This window comes from Schistocerca gregaria, chromosome 4 (genome assembly GCF_023897955.1).
Source record: "Schistocerca gregaria isolate iqSchGreg1 chromosome 4, iqSchGreg1.2, whole genome shotgun sequence".
Classification (NCBI taxonomy): domain Eukaryota; kingdom Metazoa; phylum Arthropoda; class Insecta; order Orthoptera; family Acrididae; genus Schistocerca; species Schistocerca gregaria.
This window is the reverse complement of record NC_064923.1, coordinates 699,268,228-699,290,303: the sequence shown is the minus strand read 5'-3', so window position 1 is coordinate 699,290,303 and position 22,076 is coordinate 699,268,228. Positions and strand designations below refer to the sequence as shown.

The 22,076-nt window shown below is 42.1% G+C and overlaps 1 protein-coding gene across 1 annotated transcript in view; it reads left to right on the top strand.

The window, feature by feature from the left end:
- The first annotated feature begins 353 nt into the window (after positions 1-353).
- Positions 354-22,076, top strand: part of LOC126267487 (beta-mannosidase-like) — a 309,954-nt gene continuing 288,231 nt past the window's right edge. The window contains exon 1 of the mRNA XM_049972771.1: positions 354-526. Within this exon, the coding sequence (XP_049828728.1) occupies positions 385-526 (142 nt within the window). The 5' untranslated portion in view covers positions 354-384. The remainder of the gene's footprint in view (positions 527-22,076) is intronic.

Here is a 22,076-nt window from a genome sequence, read left to right as displayed (position 1 = left end):
GCTTATACATACTGACCCTCTGCTGTACAGTATGGTTTCACACATGACGCACTCCGAATTGCGTCCTGAGACTATGTGCCACATGGTGTATATCATTAAAACTAACGACCAAAGCACACATACACACACACACACACACACACACACACACACACACACACACACATACACATACACACACACTTTGCTGAGATACCTTCGCTCCTTCGGCTCCTCCCGCGTTCTTTGCCAGGTATTGCACAAGGCGTCGCGCGAATAGAAGCCGAGTAGAGTTCCCTAACGACACTCGGCAGCGGATCGTGATAAGCCTGGGTGGCTGATAAGCCCGGCCTTAAGAGACGTCTGCGGGCAGTGAGTCGACATCGCAGTGAGGGGCGGGCAGCCATGGTGAAGCTCGCCATGACCACGACCATGAAGACGCTGACGTTGGCGCTGCTGGCCGCCGCGACCCTTATGGGCCGAGCTGAGGGCCTCATAAGACTTTCTCTGGACGGCGACTCCTGGACGGCCTCCAATGGCAACGGTTGTAAGTACCAAATCAGCACTACCACCCACAGAGATGGGTGCACTGTTTGGTAATAACCTCTTGCAAACATATAATAAACTTGATATGTACTGTAATATAACACGACAAAAATGTTTTTGTGGGTGAAGTTTGGGATGTGTATCATTGCTTAATACGAGGAAAATAATTAATATACCACGTATTTTTACGGTATACTCCACCAATAAAATAATACGTATCTTGCGTAATCCGGAGCGCTGCTTCTTAATGCTGCCGTAGGTTCATCTTGATGTTTCTGCATCGCCACACGGGAATCATACAACTGTAGAAATAAGTTTCAGTATTTCTTGTTCACAGAGAACTTTATTTCGCACGATTCGGCGGCAAATGAACAAAGTCTGACTAAATGCTATTGAAACAAAATTTGGCCCTAGAGTGACTTAAGACTGACGTAAGATTGACATAAGACTGGCCTATGGCGGCCCACAAATTACCTCTATTTATATGTTTTTAAACACTTACAATCATTGTTACATACTGAATTTTGGATTTATACAACGAAAGTTTTCACATACATCATCCGAAATGACATAGAACATTACATGAAATAAAAGTAAATAATTTCATACAAAGACAGGAAAGAATCTGTTTCTATTAAGACTATAAATTACATGTTTTATCATTGCAACAATGTATTTTGTTAATTTGAATACACACACATCAAAAACAGTTATGCATCAGCCCGGTTACCAGAACTCCTGAAGATAGACGTTGACTGTGTGTATTGTATCACAGAGACAGTCCAGAGACGTCACTAAACCCACCCATAGATGTAAACAACCATGCATGAGCGGCGCCTATTAGATGAATGGGGTCCGACAGCTGATCAGTTCCAGTCATTCCACCAGGATGGAGCTACACGTCTCTTGATGTCTGTAGTTTAACCTTGCGTAGACGGTCAATACCACGGTTCGATGCCGTCTGCATTGTTACTTTGTGCCAGGAACAAGGGAAGTGTCCAGGCGTCTCGCAGTGAACCAAAGCGATGTTGTTCGGACATGGAGGAGATACAGAGAGACAGGAACTGTCGATGACATGCCTCGCTCAGGCCGCCCAGGAGCTACTACTGCAGTGGGTGACCGCTACCTATGGATTATGCCTCGGAGAAACCCTGAGAGCAACGCCACCATGTTCGATGATGCTTTTCGTGCAGCCACAGGACGTCATGTTATGACTCAAACTGTGCGGAACAGGCTGAATGATTCGTAACTTCACTGCTAGCATCCTTGGCGACGTCCATCTTCGCAACCACGACACCACACTGCACAGTACAGATGGGCCAAAAAACATGCCCAATGGACCGCTCAGGATTGGCATCACGTTCTCTTCACCTATGAGTGCCGCATATGCCTTGAACCACACAATAGTCGGAGACGTGTTTGGAGGCAACCCGCTTAGGCTGAACGCCTTAGACACACTGCCCAGCGAGTGCAGCAAGATGGAGATTTCCTGCTGTTTCGGGGTGGCATTATGTGGGTCCGACGTATGCCGCTGGTGGTCATGGAAGGCGCAGTAACGGCTGTAAGAATGCCATCCTCCGACCCATAGTGCAACAATATCGGCAGCATATTGGCGAGGCATTCGTCTTCATGGACGACAATTCTCACCTCCATCGTGCACATCTTGTGAATGACTTCCTTCAGGATAACGACATCGCTCGAGTAGAGTGGCCAGCATGTTCTCCAGACATGGTCCCTATTGCACATGCCTGGAATACATTGAAAAGTGCTGTTCATGGGCGGCGTGACCCACCAACCACTCTGAGGGATCTACGCCGAATCGTCGTTTAGGAGTGGGACAATCTAGACCAACAGTGCCTTGATGAACTTGTGGGTAGTATGCCATGATGAATACAGGCATGTATCAATGCAAGAGGACCTGCTACTGGGTACAGAAATACTGGTGTGTTCAGCAATCTGGACCAGCACCTCTGAAGGTCTCGATGTATGATGGTACGACATGCAATGTGTGGTTTTCATGAGCAATAAAAAGGGCGGAAATGATGTTTATGTTGATCTCTATTGCAATTTTCTGTACAGGTTCCGGAACTCTCGGAACCGGGGTGATGCAAAACGTTTTTTGATGTGTGTATTACTTCACTGACTTAAAGATATATCATCCTATCATTTTCAAGTGAACAGAGCAAATGGTTTTATTGAATAAAAGACCTAGATTCAACTAATTAAATTTCGTAGGAATAAAATTTTACATTTCTATATGGTCGTAATTACAGTTCTGTTAACTAACACCAATTAAAGGATAAGTACTCTTAATTCTGACTGAAAAATCATCATGTCATATTCCTATAAGGGATACAAATGGTTTTTTGACTTAACAAAGCATATAAATGGCTGTCTCTTGATGACCAGAAATATCGGAACTTTAATGGTTAATTACTCCATAATTGCAACAGCAATTTTATACCTACCATGTGGCTGTATCTTGTATTACGTGCAAATTCTGATAATATATTAGCTTTTAATCCAACATGTTTCCTTCATTCTACATACCGGTGAGGCCCAACGTAAACAGTGTCAAACAATAGCTTAAATTAGTGCAAATTACTGATTTTCTGCACGAAGAATCTTCGGTGTATTCGAATACAGGTAACCAGATAAGACAAAGTCAAAGCAGCAGTTTATATTGGTGTAAATTAATGATATATGCCCTCTTCGGCAGAGTCGGGATGAGACTGGAAAAGAATACAGGATCCCAAAAGGGATTGTGGTATTACAGTACGCAGCCAAGCCTGACTCCTGATTTCGTTCATCTAACTTATGTTACATTATAAGCATTCATGGCCTGTGTACACAGCCTCGAAGAACAACAAGGTAGATCCTTAGAAAAGAAAATAACTGGAAATATAGGGCACCTACAGAAGAAATAACCTGCATCTACATTATTGGTCTGCATTTCACAATTAAGTGTCCCGCATAAGGTGAAACAGAAGTGATTTCTGGCGCTTACCAAGGTAGTGTTATAAGCCCTCTGGTATCTAAATAAACGAGTTAGGAGACAATCCGAGCAGCCGTCTTAGGTTGTTAGCAGATGCTGATGTTGTTTATCGTCAAGTAACGTCATCAAAAGATAAAAACTAATTACAAAACGATTTAGATAGGACATCTGCATGGAGCGAAATTTGCAGTTGATATAATTAATGAAAAGTGTGAGGTCATCCACGTGAGCGCTAAAAGGAATCCGTGAAACTACTGTTAGATGATAAATCAATCAGATCTAAATGCCGTAAATTCAACTAAATACCTGGTAATTAGAGTTACCAACAACTTAAACTCTACAGAACACATAGAAAATACTGTGGGGAACGCCAACCAAATACTGCGTTTTATTGGCAGAACACGTAGAAGATGCAACAGACCTACTGAAGAAACAGCCTACACTACACTTGTCGTCCTGTCTTGGAGTACTTCTGCGCCATGTCGGATATGGGATCCTTACCAGATACGATTAATGGTGTACATCGAGAATGTTTTAAGGACAACACGTTTTGTACTAGCGTGAAATAGAGGAGAGAGTGTCACGGACACGATATAGGATTTGGAGTGAACATCATTAAAACAAAGGCATTTCTCGTTGCAGCGGGATTTTCTCACAAAATTTCAATCACCAACTTTCTGCTCTAAATGCGAAAATATTTTCTTGACGCCGACCTACATAGGAAGAAACTATCAACGGAATAAAATAGAAGTCATATCTCGCACGGAGTGATATAGGTGTTCGTTTTTCCCACGCACTGTTCGAGAGTAGAATAATAGAGAATTATTGTATAGGTGGTTCGATGAACCCACTGCCAGGCACTTAAGTGTGAGTATCCATATAGATATAGATGAAGATGTTCACTGAACCACCTTCGGGCTATTTTTCTACCGTTTCACTCTCGAACAGCGCGTGAGAAAAGCGAACACCTAAATCTAATTTCTCTTATTTTATAATGACGATTGTTTCTCCCTATGTAGGTGGGCACCAACAAAATATTTTGACACTCTGAGCGGAATTTTGCTCACCGAAATTTCATGAGAAGATCCTGCTCCAACCAAAATCCTCACTGTTTTATTGATTTCCACCCCAGTTGGCGTATCATATACATGGACCTCTCTGCCCTATTTCGTGACAACACAAAATGAGCTGCTTTTCTTTGGACTCTGTCAGTTCTATCAGACGCGGATCCCACACCGAACAGCAATATCCCACAAAAGTACGATATATTCTTACCAACACAGTAACTGCAATATGGTATTTATCAGCCGATACCAGGCTAATGACTTTCGACTAAATATCTTCCCTCTACGCGAATTAAAATAAGCGTAAAAATGCAGGTTAATGACACATGGTCGACGACCTATGGAAGTTTGCGTCTGGCCTTGAAGCGTGTTTGGGTGCCTAAGTTTTTGAGGAGACCGCTCGCAATAAGAGGAAATTCGGATTCGAGTCCCGGTTCGGCACAAATTTTTAACGTCGTCATTCCGTCGAAAGTTTCCCGCATATGCAACTGCGAATAAACTTCCTGTACTCCATAAGATGGCGGATAAGCGTGGTGTAAGCGGTTGTATTTTCTAAGTGTTCTGTTAATAAATCATAGTCTTTGGTTTACTTTCCCCAAAACATTATCTATGTTACCGCTCCAATTTAAGTAATTCGTTAATGTAATCCCTAAGTATTTAGTTGAATTTAGAGCCTTTAGATTTGTGTTTTATCGGGTAATGCCACTTTTTCCACCATACAGTTATCTTGCCTAAATCATATTGCAATTTGTTTTGATCGTCTGATGGCTTTACAAGAATATGGAGGGTAAATGTCGTTAAATAGATACAACATTGTAACAGGTCATTGTAGGTGCTACAGGAAGATAAATAAACGATCACTTTACGGAACATAGAACAGGGAACACATTAGCTCATAATAAATGAGATAAATAGGTGATGAGAACAGAGTAGAACAAGAGAAGATGAGAACAATATTTGGATAAACTTTATAGTTGCTCAGAACAAATTAGGCCAATTGAAATTTGTGAACATCAGACAAGAGTATGATAGGGGAGATTCAGTTTTAAGGAAAACGCACTATAGTCAGTTCTGTATAAGAAATAGTGTCATACCAGCAAGTGATATAATGCGCGAATAGGAGTCAATAAATAGGCTCGAATACTCCAAATTTAGGGACGTACATACTGATGATCTGGAAGAACCGTATTCTTGAGCTTCTCAAACAATTAAATTCAGCTAGTTCTATCCTTTGTATAACTGCTAATCTTGGGAATAGATGAATCTACCTCCTGACATATTTCGCGTATGTCCACTCAATTATGTTTAATTGTAAAATTTTATGGGGTAACTCACCACTCAGAATAAAAGTATTGATTGAACACAAGTGAACACTAAGGTACTATATAGTTTCCACCCCCTGTCACCACTAGATACAGTATGTGATCAAAAGTATCCGGACACCCACAAGAACATACTTTTTCCTTATTATGTGTATTGTGCTGCCACCTACTGCCAGGTACTCCGTATCAGCGACCTCACTAATCATTAGACATAGTCAGAGAGCCGAATGATGCGCTCCGCGGAACTCACAGACATCGAACGTGTTCAGGTAATTGGGTGTCGCTTGCGCCATACGTCTCTACGCGAGATTTCCACGCTCCTAAACATCCCTAGGTCCACTGTTTCCGATGTCATTGTGAAGTGGGAATGTGAAGGGACACGTGCAGCACAAAAGCTATACAGCCCGACCCCGTCTGTTGATTGACAGAGACCGCCGACAGTTGAAGATGGTCGTAGTCTGTAATAGGCAGACATCTGTCCAGACCATCAAACAAGAATTCCAAACTACATCAGGATCCACTGCAAATACTATGACAGTTAAGCGGGAGGTGAGGAATCTTGGATTTTATGGTAGAGCGGCTGCACATAAGCCATACATCTCGCCGGTAAATACCAAACGACGCCTCTTTTGGTGTAAGAAGCGTAAACATTGGACAATCTAACAGTGGGAAAACGTTGTGTGGTGTGACGAGTCACGGCACACAATGTGACGATCCTATGGCAGGGTGTGGGTATGGCGAATGCCCAGTGAATATCTGCCAGCATGTGTAGTGCTAACAGTAAAATTCGGAGGCGGTGGTGTTATGGTATGGTCGTGTTTTTCATGGAGGGGGCTTGCACCCCTTGTTATTTTGCGTGGCACTATCACACACTGATGTTTTAAGCACCATCTTTCTTCCCACTGTTGAACAGCAATATGGGAATGGCGACTGCATCTTTCAACACGATCGAGCACCTGTTCATAATGCACGGTCTGTGGCGGAGTGGTGACACGACAATAACATCCCTGTGATGGACTGGCCTGCACAGAGTCCTGACCTGAATCCTATAGACCACCTTTGGGATGTTTTGGAACCCCCGACTTCGTGACAGGCCTCACCGATACCTCTCCCCAGTGCACCACTCCAAGGAGAATAGGCTGCAATTCCCCAAGAAACCTTCCAGCACCTGATTGACTGAATGCCTGCGAGAATTGAAGCTATCATCAAGGCTAAGGGTGGGGCAACACCATATTGAATTCCAGAATTACCGATGGAGGGCGCCACAAACTTGTAAGTCATCTTCAGCCAAGTGTCCAGATACTTTTGATCAGATAGTGTACCTCCTCAAGGAGCTAGGCGTTTTAACTTCACCAACACAATACACACTGGAGGTTGGACAAAAATATAGAAACACCGCGAGAAATCCATGACTGAACGTCAATGCAGATGCTAACCAAGCCTGCTCTGTTGTATTTCACCAAGAACGTCACCTGTGAAATGTCCTGAATAAGTTGCAAGTGCTAGTCGTGGCCATAATAGTGTTCTGAGTGGTTGTGAGTGTATTATGTCGAATCTAAGTGACTTACAACGTGGGCCACTTGTTGGTGCTCATCTGGTGGGTGCTTCCATATCGAGATGAGCTGAAATGTTTGATGATTCAAGAGGCACGATGTCGAAGATTTATTCCGCAGACTGGGAAAGTGGGAAAACTTCATCAGCTAATTCACAGCACGGACTAAAGTCTGTATTGAGTGATCTAACGAATGGTCTTTGAAGAAGAATGTGACTAAACGTAAGAGGACGACAGCTGCAAAAGTCACTGCAAAACTGTATGTCACACTCACGAACCCTGTCAGCATCAAAACAATACGAAGCGAGATCTGCAAGATGGGAGAGTTTCAGGGCGAGCTGGTACTCCAGAGCCATTCATCAGTGATGCAAATGCCCATACCTGGAATTTTACGTCAACTCGTTGTCTCTGTAGAGCTGTACCATGGGATATAAGGAGAGGATGTTGTTTGATGGCCGGTATCCTCTTTCTATGACACAAACTGCACTTGTATATTAACTGGGTTCTTTATTCATATAGATAGAAAGTTACTTAACTCTAGACAGTCGTTGTGGTACAAGCTCTTTGGTTCTAGTCCATGTTTGCCTCGCTGCTGGTGAAGTAAAAGTCCGCCATGTACATTACTCTGGTCGCTATAGGCTGCCACTCTCTGAGCTAGCCGCGGACCTATCTGCTACTGCGACTCCCACTGGGCTGCGACTGATGACATACTGGAACTCACTCGGTGCCACTGACTGCGACAGACTAGCCCTCCGGTCCATGACGGCGATCTAAATACTGGCGGCTGAAAGGGCGTTGGCGGTACGTTTCTTGCGAGTCTGTCGTTGGTCTATATCGGTCTTCTCGCAATCTCTTTGCCGCCTGGTGTGCTAGCGCCAGCTTACGCCAGCACAAGGAAAATGTGGTACTGAATCCAAAACACCTGTAGTATGGAGCAATGGAAGAAACCATTTGGTTGGATGAATCTTGTCACAGACTGTTTCCAACTTCTGGCTAAGTTTACATTCCAAAGGTCATGGCGGCGATTCTGTGATGATTTGGGAGCCGCATCATGGTATTCCATGAACCACATGCTTACCCTGCAAGTACGCATTAGTTCCAAGGATTGTGTGACCATATTTAACTGATCAGGTCCATCCCTAGGTACAACGTTTGTTCCTCAGTGGTGGATCCGTGTGCCAAGACAACAGGACCCGTGTTCCCACAGCTCACATCGTCCAGGACTACTTACATGAGCACGAGGATGAACTGCCCCATCTCCTATGGCCACTACAGCCACGAGATCTCAATCTCATTGAGCCTTTATGGACCTCTTTGAACAGAAGGGTGCGTAAACCCTATCCCCCTCCGTCAGCCTCCCACTATTTTCCAGGAAGAATGGTATAAGATTCCTTTGAAAATCATAGAGGATCTGTATGTATTCGTTTCGAGAAGACCGGCAGCTGTTTCAAATGCCAACGGTTTGTCTGCACCACTTTAGGCATGGTGAAGTGTTGTGTTTCTAACGTCTCGTGTTTTCTGTATTTCCGTACTTTGGCCAACCCTTGTATATTCGCTTGTGCAATTCGTGAAGGTCAAAAAGAGACATTTCTGTACACAGAGACATTTGGGGGCGTTCAGTGCACAAAAGAATATCTATTCAAGGTAGCATATAATAGCACTTAAATTTACCCTTCATGAATACGATAATGGATTATAAAAAATCTCCTTTCATTCAAACATTTTCATATGGTGGGAACTTCTCCCTGTGATTAATTACTAAGCAAAAACTTTATGTCTCTATTTCTCAAAACTTCCTTAGTGTGACTTCATTCTCTTGTCCACTGAGCTCCCCCGCATGACACCGTCCACGCCCTTTACATAGCTTGTCCGGCCTGGTAACAACATTAAACAACGAACAACACAAATGCACTTTACTGCCCGTTCGGTTTGACTCAGATATAACTGCAACTCCTCCCATTTACGGGTCTACAGCCGACGACGGTGTGTACGTGTACAAACTGACAGTGACACGGGACCATGTCTTCTAGGTGTTTCTTTTGTTATTTGCCAGGTAATGTAAAATGTTTTCCGTTCTTAGATAGTGTGATATCAAGAACACACAAGAGTTATCAGTACTTCTAAGTAATTCAAGAGGTCAAGAATGATATAAGGCAGGGTTGCTACTTATCACAGCTGACATTTAATTTGTGTATTGAAGAGGCAATGTGCAAAGTGAAGGACTATCTTAACGTGGGAATTGTTTGTCACTGATAAAGAATCCTGCATGATAAGATTCGGTTGATGACATAACTGTAGTCACCGAAAGCTAACAGAAACGGGGTCGGCTTTTTAATGACACAAATTGACTACTACTCGACGCAAAAATTTGCTCATAAAAACGATAACCAGTGTTAGGCTGTGCACAGCAGGTGGAAATTTCTGGATGGCAGAAAACTTGGACAACAGCCTCTTGAGGAGACAGATGATTTTTTTTCTGCCAATGAAATAATATCGATAAGAAACGAAGATACAAAAACTATATATTACGTTGGTGCATAAGTTCGTAGCGTTTCTGTTTTTCAAGTTAGTTTTCCTGTGTCTATGGGTTTATTTATCAATCCTCATTTTTTATTTGTAGTTCACTGTTGTCACTTGAGTTTAGATTTTGTCATCTTCTCACTTAAAAATAGTTAATGGAACTGTGGACGCTACAAAATGGAGTGCCAAGTAGAGAAATCTGAACATTTCCGACATATTTTTCTGTTTGAGTTCAATAGGCGGTTGACAGCAGAGGAGGCAGGAAGAAATGTTTGTACCGTGCATGAGGATAATGCCACTGCACAGAGCACGGAGAGAAAAAGTTTTTCTCGTTTTAAGGAGAATCATTTTCACAGTAGCACTCTCCATATTCAGGAAGACCTTCGGGGGTTGATGAAGATCGTTTAAACGAATTAACCCACAATTAACCAAATCAGTGTACTCGAGAACACTTGAGAGTACTCGAGAAGATGAAAAAGCTATGAACTGCGAACATTCCATCACCGTGTGACATTTACATGCAATGGGGAACGATAAAATACAAGGTGTATGGATACCGCATGCCTTAAGTCAGATTCACAAAAATCAGAAGGTGGCCGAAAGTAAATCTGCTTGCTCATGAACAGTGCCGGCCATTCCTACCCGTACCGTTACTGGTCACGAGAAATCGTTTGTTTGTGCTAACTTAAAGAAAAAAAAGGAAGGGTTGATCCCAAATAAAGAACCGACTCCCCGTACAACGACCGCCGCGCATCCACAAAAGAGGATTTATGCATTTGTTGGAACGGCGACAGTGTTGTGTATTACAAATTGCTTCCCTCAGGTGTAACCATCACTGCTGGTAATTGTTGTCAACAACTGAGGTGCTACCCAAGAACAACGACCAAGAGGAATGCCTGAAGTGATACCAAAACGCTACACAGGAGTTGTACTGGGAAGTCGTTTCGCACCCACCTTATTCACTGATCGTGCGCCCTCAGATTTTCACCTTTTCAGCTCTGTATCCAACATCCTCGAAGGAACTTCCCTTGCGGATGAAAATGCGCTCGGAACATGGCTCGATGAGTTCTTAGCTTGAAAACCACATGATTTTTACGGTAGTGGAAACGAAACGTTACCGCAGCGCTGGCAGACTATTGTAAATAGCGCAGGGGAGTACATTATTTTGGCTCTGAGCACTATGGGACTTAACATCTGACGTCATCAGTCCCCTAGAACTTAGAACTACTTAAACCTAATTAACCTAAGGACATCACACACATCCATGCCCGAGGCAGGATTCTAACCTGCGACTTTAGCACTTGCGCGGCTCCGGACTGAAGCGCCTAGAAACGCTCGGCCACCGCGGCCAGCGGAGTACATTATTGACGACACAAGTCTCTGTTATGTGTATGTGTCATGCTAATATTTGTCGTGATAATTGAACTTATAGAAAAACCCTACGAGCTTATGTCCAAGCCTAATAGAAATTCATAAACATTAACTCTAGAGAAAGGGTAATGAGAATCTATGTTTGGAGCATAAATCTCTGCTTGTTTGTGTGTGTGTGTCTGTGTGTGTGTGTGTGTGTGTGTGTGTGTATGTGTGTGTGTGTGTGTGTGTGTGTGTGTGTGTGTGTGTGTGTGTGCAGAATACGTAATAGAGGAGGTTGGAAGAAGTGGTTATAAAGGTGACAGAACTGCCTCAAGATGAGAAAAGACAGATGGACTGATGCCTCGGATATCGTAGCTCAGTAAAGTGGCTAAACATTGCGAACCAGTGTTGGAGGGTAGATACCTGCTAGCCCGAACATTCTCTCGGAACATTATAGCGGCTGGCAGCAAAAATTGGTGATTGGTCAAGCTAGTCTCAAGATGACGCTTCCAGTTATTCTTACGAAAACTGTTATGTAGTACAGGAGGTTCGCTTTCCTTTTCCTCAAAGTTTCTCTTTTCTGTCTACTTATTTGTCGTATGGCACATGTGGTACCACAAAAATTTGAGAAAAAACATGAAATGTAAATTGTATAGGCTAGGGGTAGTTTCAGTTAGCCACTCAAGGCACATGGGCTTTGGAACGAAGAATTCCGTTGGATCGCCGGGGTATGTTCTCCCAAGATATTTCAAAACCTCTGACCATTTTCTGAAGATCTGCTAGATCATATAGATAGTAGGGAGTGTTTACATTCCGCAGTTCCATTCATTTGGTATTGGGATTGAAGGTGTCTCCAACGAGCTGTTGAGCAAGACGTCAGGGTGGATTTCGTGATTGTAGCCGATTTCTTGCCAGCTAGTGTATGTCCTGGTGGATCAGTAGTTCAGGATTGTTCATGATTTTTTTTATTTCCTCTATGAGCGCTGACTTCCCTTGTTGTTGAGGTGGAGGTATTACATGATGCACCCCGTAACCATCCTCATGGCGTTTGTAACTGAACGTCCATCGTTGTGGAGCGAATACTGTTCATTTAGACTGGTGTGCACATTCGGCCACAGAGTATAACAGTCTTAGTGCTGAAGTTCGTAATGTGTTTACCGAAGCTATGGTCGGCAGCTCGAACCGATACCGCAAAAGTTGGCCATACCTTGCTGCAGTCCACACCGACGAATGGGAGACACTAGCTGAGCCACGCCATCCCATCCAGCTGTGCAGCGCCACCGCATAGACGCCGATATACGAGTACAATCGAGCGTACAATCGCTCAGGCCAGTTCGTGACCTCTGACTAAGCAGACAGTATCGACTAGTTAGGGACCATGTGTTACTCATGTCGTAGACCGTACTATTTTTCATGAACCTTGTACATCCAGAGGAGACTATTGTCAACGTGGGCGTCAAGTGACGCTTTAATATTCAAAAACAGTTGTAAATATGCGGCACATTTCAGGTGCAATCAATTTTGTAAGTTTAAGTCAATATTTGTATCATTGTTATAATAAAGTGAACTAATAGTTCATATTTTGTAGTTCCGTTGTACCATCTCCCAGAACAATCAAAGAATCCACAGTTATGACCAGACGATTATAGTATCGTAAGGCCACAACAGAAGCTCCCTATGTAGCGCTACTGAGTTTATGCTTAATGTGGTTACGTCTCCTTACCTTGCCTATTTTTATTCGGTAAATATAATAATCCATTTTCTCTATAAATAGATGAATTTGTTATGCATTTAAAAGAGGATGATGGTAGCTTGTCTCTGACACTAGTCAGTAATTATCTGACGAACAGAGGGGGGAACGTGCTGGTGAGACATTTGGCCTGGGGCCTGAAAGGCGATGTTCAAATGTCAGTCAGCTATCCAGACTAAGATTTTCAGTGCTTTCTATTATATATTGAAAAAAAAATTCCAGGATGGTTCGTTTCAAGGGGATTCAGCAATTTTCCTTCCTGAATCAAGGATTGTCTCAAACGGCTTCTTGGTTGGTCGAACTATGAATCATAATCTTCTTTGCATCATTGACTGCCGACGGACTTGGAAACCGAAACATCATTAACTACTTAATTAAATGATACATAACATTCATAGCTGCTGTTTTCATCTGTAACGATAACCATTAGACTCAAAGCTTAAATTCAGAAGCGTATATTGCGAAGGAGGAGTCTAACAACGAATGGCATCATTTCTAAGCTCTTAGACCGTTACCAGTGCAGTAAGTACAGCAATTAACGTACCTAGTAATGAAGGAAGTAATAAAAACAGTCATACTGTTATAAATACAAGAAATTCAAAAAGAAAAAGGCAGCATGTCATTAAAGAAACATTCCACCATAAAAATCAGAGAATTAATTCCCTGAATGTCCAAGATACGGAAAGGAGATGCCAGTATATGCAAAAAAATGTTAATTAGCGGGAATAGTGGCAACCGACAGAATGACAGCCAAATGAAAAATCAGAAAATACAGAGTAAGTATTAAATTCCAGATAGCCAGAAAAAAACGGCAATTCATGATAGTAGATCATACATATCTTGGAAGCTAGTGGTGGAGATTCGTACTGATTTCTTCTCCCTCTCCAGCATCCAGTTCTTTCTTATGTTTGTGTCTCATTTCATGTTCCTCCTTATTTGATGTAGTTTTCTATAGCGCAGCAAGTAAGTTGTTAATGCTTTCTCTGTACTCATTTTAGATTCTCCCCACTTTTTATTAGTATGATACACAATCAACACATTTTGGCTTCAATTTATTAATTTTGTTTTAATATTGTAACTTACTATACGCAATATTGTATTTGGGAACTTTTTGTCAGACCTCCTGTTTCCCCCTAAACTGTAAATGGAATTTTTATTTTTATCAGTATTCGAGTTCATAGTGTCTTTTTGTAGATTGGATACCCTAAAATCTTACTGATAGTGGCGTTTCACGAGGCCGAAACGGCCGTGCTTCCTCAACAAACAAATTATCTCCAACTGGCAGTCTTGGCTTTCGTCATAAGCGACTTGTAGTTACAGATCAGATCATTCAGCACTATGGAGAAACGCAGTATGACACGCATCACTTAATGTAATGAGATCGCTTGTTTGTAAGAACCGCCCTTCATATTAAAACAGTAAGTCAAATAACGACTCTTGCATATGCGGGTAGTGATCTTACAGTTCAAGCCACCCATACTTACCATCCGCTTCACAACTTTGTCTATCATGTTTCAAACTGCGATAGATCACACAACTAATACTAACTTAGGCACTTACGAATTTTGGACTTAAATAACATGCAGTAGAATATAAGAAAAAGGAAGGATAGTGTATGAGGAAGAGAGTCCTTCAGGTAAGTGCAAGGTTCCAGAGGATAATTCCAGCTATTAGCTGTAGGGGTAATAATACAGGAAACAAATTAAGAGAAGTAAGGCTATCTAGATGTCGCTGGAGACGCAGTAAAGCTAATCAACAATCTAAAATACAATTAGGGGTTTTCAAACAGGGGAGGGAAGTCATGAAATTCATTTCCTGACTATAAGTTTCTATTGTAGCACTTTCACAAGGAGAGCAATAGCAATGCCAAGTGACTTAAAAGAGAGACATGCTACTGATAAAAAGAATGTATGATATAGAAGAAATAATCACCCTTCTGAGTTTCACTTGTACCCTGAACAGGTGATGACCGAACTGAAACACAGGAATAAATTCCAGGAATGATTAAGGTTCCTCAAAAATTCTTCACCTCCCTAAAAGTACGGAACACTTGTGAGAACTATCAAACATGATGTACTTAGCTCCTTGGCATATAACTCGTTATAAAGCTAAACAAATGTGAAACGTTAAAGTAATATTTCCGTGTTTCATGCATTTAGCAACGAGTGCTTGAAGCGAAAAGATACGCAACCAACTCAGCATTTTTCCAAGCAAGTGTGGAAGTCTGTTAAGACCTGAAACCAGCTTTCCCAGAGCGACGGACCAAGGGCCGCTAACCCGTCGAGTGCGTTCGAAAGAAAGAATCGAGAAATATTATGATTTAATATGCCGTTGAGAGCAGATTCTGTCTGGCAACTGATCATCTGCATGTCCCACGTTGTATTGTACTGAGCGTTATGAATGCAAAGTGATCTATAGGTATCAAAAACTTGCCATTTGGTGAAGTTGCATGACACAAATAACGAAAAGTACATGGTTATTCAGCGAGAAGCAACTGACTTCGTTGTTGACTGCAGTGACCAAATGACGACAGTAACGTTACGTGTGTTGCAGTAAATTACACAGTTGTTCTGCACACCTCTAGAGGCTACTTTCAACCTCCCGGAACTGTGAATAGTAAATCGCTGTGGTGTTCGAACCAACCTTCACATTTTGTAGCGCTATACTAGAACGAGATATATGTCGTCAGGTTGCCGAGCTGGGAAAGTGCTTTTAGCAGTGGTTCACCTGGCTGGCACTAAAACATCATGACCTTCACATCAAAACCGATATTAAGGCATGTAACATCATATGTTCATTACCGTTCACAGTTCTGCATTAATATTCTGCCAATCAATGTGTAGTTTAAAGCAGAGGTCAGTACTTCAGGCGCCATACATCTAGTGTTCTTCGGATTGCATTCACGTACAGGGACTGAGAGGAATGACTGGCTGTATGTATCTGTATGAACTGTTATAAGCCTGTTTTATTTTCTTCGGGTCTCTGCGGAAGAGGAATATGGTGGCTTCAGAATAGTAGTTGACCCCGCCCTGAAATTGGATATTAGACTATTCCAAGCACATTTACACGGGATATTGAACATCTTCCTTGGAGTAACCGCTGGTTAAGCTTCTTTCAACATTTCCGCAAAACCCTCTGCTTGTAAAACGAGCTGATGACCTTTCAGCTGACCTTCTACACAGCCGCTCGATTGTATCTCGTAACCCGACACGGTGTGGATACCTCACATTTGAGAAGTATCCACTCTGAAAGGTCTACCACACATTTCAAAGTTGTTGTACAAAGGGCGCTGTACTATGCACCTAAATGACACCAGAAATTAAATCCTCAATATCGGTCAGTGTAACAACAGAAGAAACTTCTTCTCCAGTGTTTGCTGATCACACTCTACAAGAAATCTAAAACTATGAGACTCTGTACCTGCGCAATGTTTACTCGTGTAACAGGGGGGGGGGGGGGGGGGGGGGGGGGAGCGTATATGAAAGCTATCAAAACCGTGAAATTTTTTTTATTGTCTCTTCATTTATTACATGGCACTGAAATTTCAATTTCTAAATATTATGTTCCAGTTCCACTCGCAAGTGTGATATAAGTAATAACTGGCAAAATCTTGCAAGGTGCGACGCCTCTTGCTTGTTCTGTATTTCCTGTTATTATTTATTCCTTCAGCATTTTCTTCCACCTTTATGCGATCTCCATGCAGCGGATATTTGTGTAGTACGTCAAGTAGCTGTGGAATGGCATCAGACATTCTACAGTTTATGGTGTTCGTTTACAAGTGGCTGCAAAGGAGTAAAGTTTACGGAAATTGTGTGTAAATTTATTAGAATCCGCAATATGCCTTATTGCCGTAAAGTGTAATTGTTACACTTTAATAATCTACACTTTAATAGTACTGGCAGACTACAAACTCTACAGAGGCTGGGATTTGATCCTGGAGCTTTCACAATGTCGATATTGAAAGAAATCGATAACAGAAACATTGCTTTGGGGGATGTTATTGCTATTCAGTTTGATAATCTGGTTAACCAAAGATGAAAACCAATGAAAAGATAGCTTGAGGATGAAGGGGGGTATGCATAAGCTTTACACTGGTTCACCCACAGAAGGAAAGGTCTTATAGAAACACCGTCAAATCATAGATTCAGGTTTCCCGTAAATAACATTTTGCAAACTTTATGTACCTTTCCTTCGCAAACCATTGACGTTAAAGTACTTAAATTTGCCATGCAACTAGTCAATACCATAGTGAAATATTCTGTGGGTGGAATTTTCATTTCATACAATAGTACGGGATTTATATAAGAGAAATACCCTAACATTTGGTGTTTTTCCACAGACATTTGGAGAACTGTAAAAATCCAGCAAAAGAAGATATCAAAATTCTGTTCCACAGATATCTGTAATATCTGTAATAATGGTACATTCGGTATGAAAATGCGTTGACTTCGTTCTGATAGATTTTCCAGAAAAGGCACATCTTTACTCACTTTGTTCAAAAAAATTTAAGTTCTGTATCATTAAAAACGTATAACGGCAAGAAGCACGAAAACTTACGTGTGTATGGATATAACATTTCTTAACAACTGTGCCAAATTTAATCACATCGTCTTGAAATCTTTGGACATTATAAAGTTTACTTTAACGTAAGGTACTGAAAATTCGTATACCTCCTCTACTCTAATGTTTGCTGATTGCACTTTACAAGAAATCTAAAAGTGTGAGACTCTCTACACGCGTGATGTTTACTCGTGTAATCTGAAACCTCATTCACATCATTACAACCAGTTATCTGACATTTACTTGTGCATAAAGAACTCCTCTAGAATTTCCTATGTTTTATACTTTCCACCTGTATGTATACATGTTTTCATGCACGTTTTCTAATGTTATCTCCCAGCTTTTCATCGGGTCGTCGCTTCAGTTTCTTTTCATCATGAAATCCAGCGTAGAACTCCCTTCTGTCACCTACATCTTGCCCATTCATTTTCATTAAAGTCGTAATTACGTCCATCTTTCCACTGAGCATCCGGACTCTCTCTCTCTCTCTCTCTCTCTCTCTCTCTCTCTCTCTTTCCGACATGCATCTCCCCACTGCTCTCTGAGCGACCCACTGTTCTTTTAATCGTTTCGCATTAAAAGTCTCTTTCTCATTTACATCACTGATAAAACCCAGTAATTATAAACTTTCCCCTTAGACACAACGTAAGCTTGCATGTGAAAATCCTGTTCTGTTTACCAAATAAAATATTTAGCAGGCTCTATTTACCGTACTGTATTTAAATAAAGTTACTTTAAGTCCAAATACGAAGCAATCTGCTCCTACCGACCGCCGTGTCATCCTATACCAGAGGCGTCATTTGGTGCAGTATGGAGGGACATCTGGTGAGCACACTGCTTTGCCAGTATTGTCAGCTTTCTTGACTTCGGAACAGCTATGAATCGGTGGAGTAACTCCTCAGTTGGCCTCATAAGGCTGTGTGCACCCCATACCACTCCTCCTACCAAGGGAAAAATCCCTGGCAGGACCAGGAATCGAACCCGGGTCCCCTGCAAGGCAGTGAGGCGTACTGACCATTCAGCTATGGAGGGGGATCATCCAGCTGCTACCTTCAAGCGTCATATATATTAGCTTGGTGCATAAGTTCGAAGTGTTTTTGTTTTGCATGTTGGTATTCCGACTGCAATGGATTTATTTATCGACTTCCATTTCTTTATTCGTAGTCCACTGTTGTTATTATAGTTTACATATTGTCATTTTGTCATTTGGAGATAGAGAACGGAGTTGTGGACGCTAGAAAATGGAATGCCAAGTGGAAGAAATCGGAATGTTTCCGACGTATTTTTCTGTTCTGAGTTCAACCGAGGGATGACAGCAGCGGCGAGAGCCACAAACATTTGCACCGTGTATGGAGATAACGCCATCGGAAAAAGCTCGGCACGAAAATGATTTTCTCGTCTTAAGGAACAAGAGGTGGCAAGCGTCCCTTCCTGGAATCTGGACACAGGCATTTTATTCATCACAGAATTATCTCTAATTTCTTGCCATTAAACCCCAAATTAAAACTGTCTGACGCGACATGAAATACTGTGGCTTTAACAAAGACTACCTCCCTTGGTATTTTTTGGTCTTCGCTCCCTTCAAGAGAAATTATGCTGATTCCTAGGCGCTGCGGTTTTGGCACTGTTCTGCAGTCGAGATGGGACAGAAACTTTACAGAACAGTGCTGAAACGCAGGGAGTGAACAGAAATATGGTAACGCCATTACCACACCTAATACAGTGTAGGAAAACCGTTGGAATTCGAAACAGATTCCAGTCGCCTCGTAATGAATAAATACAGGTCCTGTATAGGTTTGCAAGGGAAGCTTACACCATTCTTCTTGCAAGCTAGTGACAAATTCAGGAAACGACGACGGACTTGGACAGCGATCACCCACCCTTCTCTCCCAAACAGACCAGAAAAGCTCAATAATATCGATATCTCATGACTGTGGTGGCCAAGGCGGATGTGAGAATTCATCCTCACGCTCACAAAACCAGTTCTGGACAAAGCGAGCTTTGCGAACAGGGACCCTGCTGTCTTGGAACACAGCGCCACCATTAGGGAGCAAACATTGTACTATGGCATGGACCTGATCAGCTAAAATGGTCACATCATCCATTCCAGTGAAAGCTTCCCGTCTCCTCCATATCTCTTTTGTAATTTGATAACCTTCCCTTTTATAATAAACTATGAAACCTTTCCTTAGGATTTCTATCTCTTGCTTACTAATAACAAGTGAAATCTTCTCTTTGAAATTAATTCTCTTTCTCAATCTTCGCATACAAATTTAATGCTGCTTCTTAAAAGTTACTTTCTGATTATTTCGACGAAACATAGAATGTGTCGTCGTCGTCGTGTGGCCCTCAGCCGTTATGTGCAATAGCCCTAAACTGTTCCGTACCTTATTTACTGTTACTGGATCGCCATCTGACTGTTACATCGAACTGCGACATGAATATACTTACTGTGGTTTACTATACTCTATTAACTGCTGGTGGGCTGTCATAATAAGTGTCTGTATTTATTAGCAAAGCTGACGTTATTCTTTAATTAATTTGACTGAAGTTACATAATTCATAGTTACACTTTTTCTTGACAACAATAAAATTTTTGCAAAGTTTTATGTTGATGGTTTTTGGGATGGATTACAATCAGTAGTGCATTATTGCTGGCAAAAGTTAATTATATTCTGAATGAAATGATTTTACAAACGTTCAAATGGGACCTACTTTATACAATAATCTTACAACTAGCAATGCGCAAACATACCTTTAGTAGTCTTAAGTTTCTCAAAAAAATTAATTCAATAATATTAGTTCATCTTATTATAATAGTCAGCTGATGTCTCTGTACATCCGTTTATAATCTCTTGTAAATCATAGCTAGTGGCTAACAGGCAAACCACTCCTCTCAACCTCTCGCTTCAGACCTGCTACCGACTCGCTTCACTTCTCGCTTACTACTGACTCCTACGAACGCTAAAGTGCGACCTCTCCTGCCAACAATGCTTTCCGGTGCAGACAGTCCCTGCTACCATTACAAAATGTATCAATGCGTGGTGTTTCCCGCTCTTTTCTTAAAGTGTATCCATACGCGGTCTCTCCCGCCCTTTTTAAAATTATATCAATTTGTGGTCTCTCTTGCCAACAATACTTTGGTGCAGACATTCCCTGCTACCACAATTATTTCCAACATGACAAATATTAATTATTCCTACTTAATTCTATTAATAAAATATAGACATTTTTCATAAATTGTGATTTGACAATAGACAATAGAAATTTACACGTCTTACACCAGCAATGCGACCTTGCAGAGTAACCATGGGGCCCATGGAATACCACGATAGAGTTGACCAAATCAGTATTGAAACCCCTCCGCGTTTCATTCTTGGGACGTAAACTCGGACAGAAGTTGGAAACAGTGTGAAACAAGACTCGTCCGACCAAATGACGTTTTTCCATCGTCCATAGTCCAGGTTTAATGGCTTCTGCACCACGTTTTCCTGTTACAGGCATTTGCATCGCTGATGAATAGTTTTGAAGTTCCAGCTCACCCTGAAATTCCCTGATTCTGGAGGTCTCTTCGTTTTGTTGTGGTCTGACAGGGCGCGATTCTGCAGCAGCAAACGGCCTTGCCCCAGTGGTAGCACCGGTTCCCGTTAGATCACCAAAGTTGATCGCTATCGCATTGGGCTATCACTTGGATGGGTGTCCATCCAGCCTGCCGAGCGCTTTTGGCACGCCGGGTGCACTCAGTCCTTGTGAGGATGTACTTGGTTAGAAGTAGTGGCTCTGGTAAACTCTGACATACGGCAGGGGGACCGGTGTGCTGCCCACACCCCTCCACATCCGCATCCCGTGACGCTTATGACCTGAGGATGACACGGCGGCCGGTCGGTAAGCTTGGGCCTTCATGGCCTGTTAAGGCGGAATTTTTAGTTTTGGTGATTCTGCAGCTGTTGCCCCTTCTTTTTCGTAACGATCACTCAACACACACTTTCGTCTGTGTTGTGACTTAGCGGATGACCTTTTTCCGCTTTTCCTGCATGCGGTACAAACCCTCGATACGGTGTATCTTGAAACATCAAACGCTTGGTTGCGGAGGTAACGAGCACACTCAATTTACCCACGCTACGATTCACTTACCTTCGACTTAATGCACTCACGACTACAAAGAACAGTGTTCTGGCCACAACAGACACTTGTAACGTATTGAAGACATTGCACAGGAGCTGCTCGTGGTCAAATACTACAACGCAGCGTGCAGGCTCGGCTAGCATCTATTCAAACACGCATTTCTGGCGGTGTTGCCATATTCTTCTCAAACCACTGCAGTGTCACCAATCTTTGGCTTGCCTCTTACTTGTACAGCCCTTCTAGAGCTGCAGAAAACGTGAAACGTGACCAATACAACAACCTGAAGCTCTAACCCAGTACAACACAAGCA